The 8,173-nt window shown below is 29.9% G+C and overlaps 2 protein-coding genes and 1 pseudogene across 2 annotated transcripts; 2 read left to right on the top strand and 1 right to left on the bottom strand.

The window, feature by feature from the left end:
- Nucleotides 1-24: 24 nt before the first annotated feature.
- On the top strand, nucleotides 25-4,606 carry LOC103498794 (aluminum-activated malate transporter 10). The gene is made up of 6 exons (XM_008461532.3): nucleotides 25-507; nucleotides 959-1,099; nucleotides 1,205-1,477; nucleotides 1,575-1,705; nucleotides 3,003-3,146; nucleotides 3,818-4,606. Exons 1-6 carry the CDS (start codon nucleotides 177-179, stop codon nucleotides 4,292-4,294), a joined length of 1,497 nt encoding a protein of 498 aa, XP_008459754.1. The 5' UTR covers nucleotides 25-176; the 3' UTR covers nucleotides 4,295-4,606.
- LOC127144128 (U6atac minor spliceosomal RNA) lies at nucleotides 2,097-2,216 on the bottom strand (annotated as a pseudogene).
- Nucleotides 4,607-6,076: 1,470 nt separating the features above from the next.
- Nucleotides 6,077-7,080, top strand: LOC127151752 (calcium-binding protein KIC). The gene is made up of 2 exons (XM_051092004.1): nucleotides 6,077-6,908; nucleotides 6,961-7,080. Coding segments are annotated over exons 1-2 (375 nt in total). The 5' UTR covers nucleotides 6,077-6,534; the 3' UTR covers nucleotides 6,962-7,080.
- The last annotated feature ends 1,093 nt before the right edge of the window (nucleotides 7,081-8,173 follow it).

Consider the following 8,173-nt stretch of genomic DNA (forward strand, 5'->3'; position numbering starts at 1 on the left):
GATATATATACACACACTAATATAAAACTTTGTTCTAAGCTTCAAGAGAGAGGCCTTAGAGCATATGAAGAAGTAGTGTCCTAAAAACTTTTGGCCATCTCTCTCTAATTCTCTCTTCTCTCTTCTCTCTTTCAATTACTTGTCAAATTTAATTTGATCGAGGCATCAAATCAACAATGGCATCAAATGGAAATTTGGAATGGAGGGTGAATATGGGTGATGGAACAACAGAGATTCTAAGGCCACAAGCCTCATTTATGAAGAACATAATGATGAGAATCAAGGATTTTATTTGGGGAGGATTGCTTTTGAAGGCTTGGAAGTTCTTGGAAAAGGCATGGGGAATTGCAAATTCTGAGCCAAAGAAGGTTGTTCATGGCCTTAAAGTTGGGTTGGCTCTCACCATTGTCTCAATATTTTACTACATGAGACCTTTGTATGAAGGAGTTGGAGGAAATGCCATGTGGGCCATTATGACTGTTGTTGTCACTTTTGAATCAACTGTGGGTTAGTCTTCCAAATTACCCTTTTTTTTCCTTCTTTTGCTCTTTATAAGTTCATCAAAATTTATTCAATGTAATATTTAACCCATTAAGCTAAACTTTTAGACCATAGATAGGTGAATTCATAGAAGCTCAATTTTTTAAAATTAATATCAGTATATCATAAGTATGAGGTTAATATTAACTATGTATTTCGAGTACTAAATAGTTAGTTATTATAGTATGTAACTATGGATTATAATACTTCGTGTTTTTGAGGGGTAAATAACAAAGAAAAACAAAAGATGTTGAGTAGAGAATATGGTGTAATAAAATTGGACCTACCCACTACACCACTCAAAATTGGGTCCATACATAGGAGAGAGAGATAAAAGAAATTATATTAATAAAAGGTTTGGTGAAAGGTATTTATAAGTTAAAGCAATGGTTTTAAGAAAATTGATCTTAATTTGCAGGTGCAACTTTTTACAAATGTGTAAATAGAGTTATAGGAACTTCTCTTGCTGGTTGTTTGGGCATTGGTGTTCATTGGATTGCAGCTGAATCTGGTGATAAATTTGAGCCAATTATTCTTGGAATCTCTCTTTTTCTTCTAGGTAAATAATTACTTAATTAATTAATTTCAATTATTACAAAACTTTCAAACTCTCATTCTCATATTGATCACCTTTAACGTTAATTATTTCCATGCATCCATGCAGCTTCAGCAGCCACATTCTCCCGGTTCATACCATCAGTGAAGTCGAGATTCGACTACGGCGCCATGATCTTTGTCCTCACTTTCTGTTTAGTTTCAATTTCGGGTTATCGAGTTGAAAAGCTGTTGGAGCTGGCCCGGACCAGAATCAGCACCATTGCCATTGGAACTTCGCTGTGTATATTTGTCAGCATGCTTTTCTGTCCCATTTGGGCAGGCAGCCAGCTTCAGAGCCTCACTGCCCGTAATTTGGATAAACTTGCCCTTTCCTTGGATGGTAATTAATTAAATTCCTCACACATTATTCATAAATATATTAAAATTATTGGTGATGAACATATATATTATATATAATATATGTTGTTCAATTTCAGGGTGTGTTTGTGAGTACTTTGAGAACGATGATGATACTGGAGAGATGAAAAATGAAGATCAAAAGAATAATAATTCCAAAGTTGAAGGCTATAAATGTGTGCTCAATTCCAAGGCATCCGAGGAATCAATGGTAATAAAACAAATATATTATATATTATTGTTTCTTGTTTCTTGATTAATTTATATATCATCTCGATCCACACTATAAATTTATTATGAAGAACTTTGAAATCCCACCAAAGTTATGGTTTCTAGTGATATTCTAACATGTTAAAGAAAAAACAAGTTTGATATATATTAATATAGCTTTAAGGTTGTTTGATAATGACAATTTTGTTTTTATTTTTATGAAAAGGCTGGTTTCTCTTTTTAAAAAATATTTGAATTCTAAAGTCCAATCCTAAAAATAAAAACAACATTACATTCTAGTCCTCGGAGTTTTTGAAAATTAACGTTAGGATACATAGCTAGACACCACTTCTATCTATGTAGACTTCTATGGTTTGTTGTTTACATTAAAAAAAAATAAAAAATTTGGATACGATTAGCCTTAATTATGTATGCATATAATGGAAAAGCCCAAAGACTAATCCCGACCTTATAAGAGGAGATAGCCAACCTTCTCTCCTTTAAGGAAGGAATTCACTTTCAAATCCTTTGAACCTCATCTCTTCTGGGATCGGGATGGATTCTGAACTTTGATTTCTGCTACTTATATTGAACACCTACATTTCATAAGTGTTTTCAAAATCAAAGTCAAATTTTAAAAACGAAAAATAAAATGTATTTTTCAAAAACTTGATTTTGCAGGCTTTTAAAAATTATCTGAGAAACCAAATATTCACCGAATTTTTTAAAAAAATTATGAAAAAATAAGTATAATTTTTAAAAACAAAAATACAATTATTTAAATAGTACCTATATTTTAAGTTTTCAAAACTTAAGGTTAACTTCTCAAAGCTAACCAAGTAAAAAGTGAATAATAGGTAAAAATAGTGTTAATAAGTTATATTCTTAAAAATAAAAACTAAGCCAAAGTCTTTTACAAATATAAAAGATCAAAATTAAAACACCTAACACACCTATAATTTAAGGTTTTCAAACTTAATGATAGTTTAACAACAACTAGGAATTTCAAATATTAATTCAAACAAACACACATAAGGGAGAAGCATTAAGAACATAAATAAAAGATTAAATATATGTAGACATCACATTATAATAAGTTTATTATTATTATCTACTTTTAAGTTGAATGGTGGTTTAATTATAAGTATATTATAATTTCAAGATCAAAATATAATTATAAGATAACTTATCATTTAATTAATTAAGTGGCACATAAAACTTTGAATTTAAGGGTATAAAAAATAAAATGATGGTAATTTTATAACTTATATATACATATATATATATATTATATGTAGGCTAACTTTGCAAGATGGGAACCAGCACATGGGCGTTTTGGGTTCCGACACCCATGGAAAAAATATCTTGAAGTTGGAGGAGTAATGCGCAAATCTGCATATTGCATTGAGGCCCTTCATGGCTGCCTAAACTCAGAAATTCAGGTAAATAATAAATACTCGAGTAAACACTTTGATTAGGTTACACTCGTATTCATGTTTTTTTTTTTTAATCACAAAGAATTTAAAACGAAGATTTTTTTACGTGACAACGTTTGTAAATAAATATTTTGATGAATTATATAAAGATAGGTGTGGGTTAGGATGTACGGAGTATTTTTATACAAAAAAATTGTCGCGAACCGTTGGAGAGGAACCATCCCACTAATACTTGCCACTAAACTTTTTGAATTTGTTTAAAGGAAAAAATGTTTTTAAAATTTGTAAACTTTTGAATTTGTTTAATAGGAAAAATGTTTTTTAAAAATTGGGTTTAGTGTATGTATATTTGAATTTATAACACTCGTGGTTCTTGTATTTTATCATCTTATAATAATTTGATCTACGAATTTGTAATTCATAAAGCATGTGTAGATTGATAAGTTGATTAGGGATCAAATTTATTCATAAACTTGAGAAAAAAATTAAGCCTCTCGATGAGATTTATCAAAGTAGGAATTTGTTCATAAATTTAAAAGTATACAAATTAAATTATTATATATTAAATGGATCAAAATGTGTTTAAAACCAATTTTCTATATTTTGTTCCTTCATTTTTATTTCAAAATGTAATATATATTGATGTAATTCTTTTGTTGTTGGGGACTCTCATGTAGGCACCAAACTCTTTAAAATTGCATTTGGCTGAACCATGCAAAGCACTAAGCAGCTCTTCTTCACAAGTCTTGAAAGAACTATCAATTGTAATCAAGAAAATGAAAAAGTCAACAAAGATAGACTTTTTAGTGTCAAATATGAACATTGCTGTTCAAGAACTTCAAAATGCCATAAAGTCACTTCCAAGTACTCAAATGGAAGTCTCATTATCAGAACAAGATCATCAGGAAGCCAACAATGAGGATCATCATAAAGCAACAACAGCAGCAACAATTCCACCTCTAATGGAGCTTCTTCCACTGGCCACATTGGTATCTCTTTTGATAGAAACTACGTCGAGAATCGAACACGTCGTGAATGCAGTTGAGACGTTAGCAAATGTCGCTGATTACGATTCGGAAGACGAGAAGAAGAAGCCATCTTCTTCAGATAACCATGATCATAATGTAGCCATGAGGGTCTTTCCAGAGGCCTGAGTTCATTAACATCATCAAATATATAGTTTCATATATATATATATATATATATATATATATATCATATATAACTGAAATCTCCCTTTAGTTCTACTTCTAAACCCTAATCATATATGCCTTGTGGCTTGTATGGCTATAATTTATTTATAATTCTGGAGTTTTAATTTTTTCCCCCTTTTGTTGGGAATTAAAATGATGACTACACTGTATATATATAATGTCTCATACATTATACTCCCCTAATATATATATGCCATTGTACTATATTTGAGAGTCCTCAATGAACTAATAACAAATATTTTAACTTCCATATTTCCAACTCCAATTATAATTGTAGTTTATGTTTTAAATTATTATAACTTACGAAATATTACGATTTCAAAAATCTCTCTTTATTATATACGTTACTTTTCTTATATTGATCATTCTTTGATCTTTTTTCACCTTTAATTTGTTACAATATTTATCATATTCTATCCAAATTAAAATAGTCTACCACTTCAGACATGAATTATTACTGTTGAAATCTCGGTACTTCAAACCGTGCATAGAATACATGCATTTTAAAAAGTATCAACACATTTTCTGAAACAATATTCTTTTTTGTTTTTAAATTTCTTAAAATATATTTTCTAAATCGAAAAAAATTGAAAATTGAAGATACCCATTTTTTAGAAAACTAGTTAGGGTAACTCCTTCAAAGACATGAGAATGCTATGGGCATGTCTATCTAGTGGAAATTTTCAAGTACACCTACTAACTTATCATATATTTCTTTAAAAATAATGACTCCTTCAAAGACAATAGTGAAACTAATAGTGAAAGTAGACTTACACGTTGACACACAGAAGAACTAAAAGATCGTATTGTAGTACATTTTAATGAACATTAGAAAACCTACCTAAAGACACGTATGTCTTAAAATGAACAGAAGTGTTTTTTTTTTTTTTCTTTCCGACCTAACTTCTTTTTACACGTGAGCCATAGAAATTCTTTTGTTCTTTTAGTCTCTCTCTTGGATACATACATGTGGATGTAAAGGGGGAAAAGAAAAGAGATGGGGCCAATCAACCATGAGTGATCACTTTTCAAAAGAGAATAGTAGAAATGGACACCAATAATGTTTCCTTTATGCAATATTATAACAAATCAGATGCAGAAGAATCCAAATACCACATAAATTCAAACAACGAAACTCCTAAGAAACTTCTTAAGAAACTCCAAACCCCTTCCATCACCCCCTTATGATTATCCTTTCTCTCAAGAAACTTCCTCGAACCTACCTTCCAATTCTTATTCCATTTTTTCTCAACTCTACAAACGTCCATTTTCTATATTTCATACAAATTCAATAAAAATAATCTGAAGAAAAAAAAGAAAGGAAAGGAGGGGTATCACTGTTATTTCAGTTTTCTTATACATAATATATAAAAATTATAAAGTTGAAACGACTCGATCCTCTCCAAACCTATATTAATCCGTCGGTGCTTCTCTCTACGCTCACTCCAACACCGTGAAAAAGAAAAAAACTTCATATTATTACATAAAAAAGAAATTGCATCGCTCCAAATGTAGGAAAAAGAAATAATTTCTCTTTGTAATTTTGTTGTTATATGAAACGTAAAGATTAAGCAACAACCCTCCAAAATTTTCCAAATATCGAAAGATTATACACATTAGAAGTTAGCATAAGGTCCACCCATTTCATGTCGCTAGCTAATAACCATGGAATAAATATTTAAAATGTTATTGTGCTTTCGATCTCATACATCCAACCCGTTGTCACAGCCTTCTCCAATTATTTCTTGTGGTTGTTGACGACCTTCCAAAATTTTGATAGTCAGTAATTTTTTAGCAGCAATCAGATCAATATTAGAGTATTAGTATATGATATTTAGATCCGGCTCTAAATGATAGACTATATATCCATTGGTCAGAGTCTATTAGTTACAAAAAGCATTAACTTTTGTTTTTGGATAAAAATCTGTTCTCTCTCACACACTCATCTAAAACTTAACTATGGTTAGACTTAGACATTTAGTATAGGGAAATATTTTGTTCTCCTGTGTGTCGTCCTTTTAATTTATATGTATTTAGAGATTGTGGGTATCTTAGACAGGTAAGATTTGGGATGATTTTGAGGGATGAGTTGACATCAAGAATTGTCCTTTCCAACCAAACCAATCAATAAGGCTTTATATATATAATTCCCTCTTCATCTTAATTTTTCATCTTCAGCAATGGATCAAAATCATAATACCTCAAGTAGAGTGGACGAAGGGTATGAAGACTTGTTGCCGGTGATGGCACAGAAGCTCGACGTCGAGGTGTTTGTGTCTGAGCTTTGCAGCGGTTTTCGGCTGCTTGCTGATGCAACGAAAGGGCTGATTACTGCAGAGAGTTTACGGCGAAATTCAGCGCTGTTGGGAATGGAAGGGATGAACGAGAACGAAGCGGAGTCGATGGTGAGGGAAGGAGATCTTGATGGGGATGGAGCTCTTAATGAAATGGAATTTTGTATTTTAATGGTGAGACTTAGTCCAGGAATGATGGAGGATGCTGAGGCTTGGCTTCAAAAGGCAATTGATGAAGAGCTAAGTAAATCTTCTTGTTAGTATTTATATATATATATATATATATATATATATATATATATATATATATATATATATATATATATATATATATATTTGTGTTTGTAATTTATATTTGAATTGTAATAAACTCAAATATAAGTGTAGTTGTTGATTAATGGTTAAATTATATGAGAGAAAGATTTGTGATCTCATGCCATGTTAATTAAGAACTGCTTATAGTTTAATTTGTATAATTATACAGTAAGAGAAATATTTAGGTTCATCTTAAACTTATTGCATCTCCATAACAATTATGGTTTGCCAAATGTTATTATTATTTTTTTTTTTTACTTTCATATCTGTTTGAGATTGAGATTTTGGTGAATATATATACATGGAAATTGAAACAGGTAAGTCTTGTTTAGTGATCTTTTTTTCTTTTCATTTTTAAAACTAAACCTAAAAATGCTACTTTTTACTCCAATGTTTCCTTTATTTATTATATACCTTATATTAATGGTTTAAAAAAAAACCAAAATTTAAAAACTAAATAAGTTGACTTTTAAAAAATTGTTTTTATTTTTTAAAATTTGGTTAAGAGTTTTTTTTATTTAAGATGCATACAAATCATTATAAGATAAAAAAAGAAATTATATTTAATTTTTGTAAAAATAAACAAGAATGAAATTTGATAACTAAATATTATTTTCATTCGTGTTTCCTTTTTCTATTTCTTATCTAAAAAGTCATCGTCGAAATTGTCTCTCCTTCCATTTCGTTAGAGGTGAGCACACTATAAAAGTGTTTGTTTGACATTAGAGCACAAATTTTCTTTTATTGTCTTGAGTACTCGAACCTACTTACATGCACTTCGATTAATTTTATTGGACAACTCATCTGGCTCTATGGATGTAAAACTTGTAGAAAATTAATTTTCATTAAGTGACGACTAAGTGAAAGGTTTTTATTGTGATTTTTTTAATTAATAGGAAGTCTTTTTTCCTAATCCTTTGTATGCATCTTTTGGTTTCTACAAGCTTCACTTTTAACTCCCTTCATATATTTGATTGCATATCTATTCAACCCTTTCCCTTGTACTTTTGTTCAAAAAGAATAATTTTTCGGTAATCTAATTTTTGTAAGTTTTTATAGAAAACTATCATTTTATCGTTAAGTTTTAGATCTTGTTTTATTTGGTTCTTAAAATTTTAAATAAGGTAATTTTAGGTTTTTAAGTTTTGAGTTTGATTTTAATTTATTCGTTAAATCTAAAAGGCCATTTGGGAGAAGGGTTGAGTTATGG

This window comes from Cucumis melo, chromosome 11, assembly GCF_025177605.1.
Source record: "Cucumis melo cultivar AY chromosome 11, USDA_Cmelo_AY_1.0, whole genome shotgun sequence".
Taxonomy (NCBI): domain Eukaryota; kingdom Viridiplantae; phylum Streptophyta; class Magnoliopsida; order Cucurbitales; family Cucurbitaceae; genus Cucumis; species Cucumis melo.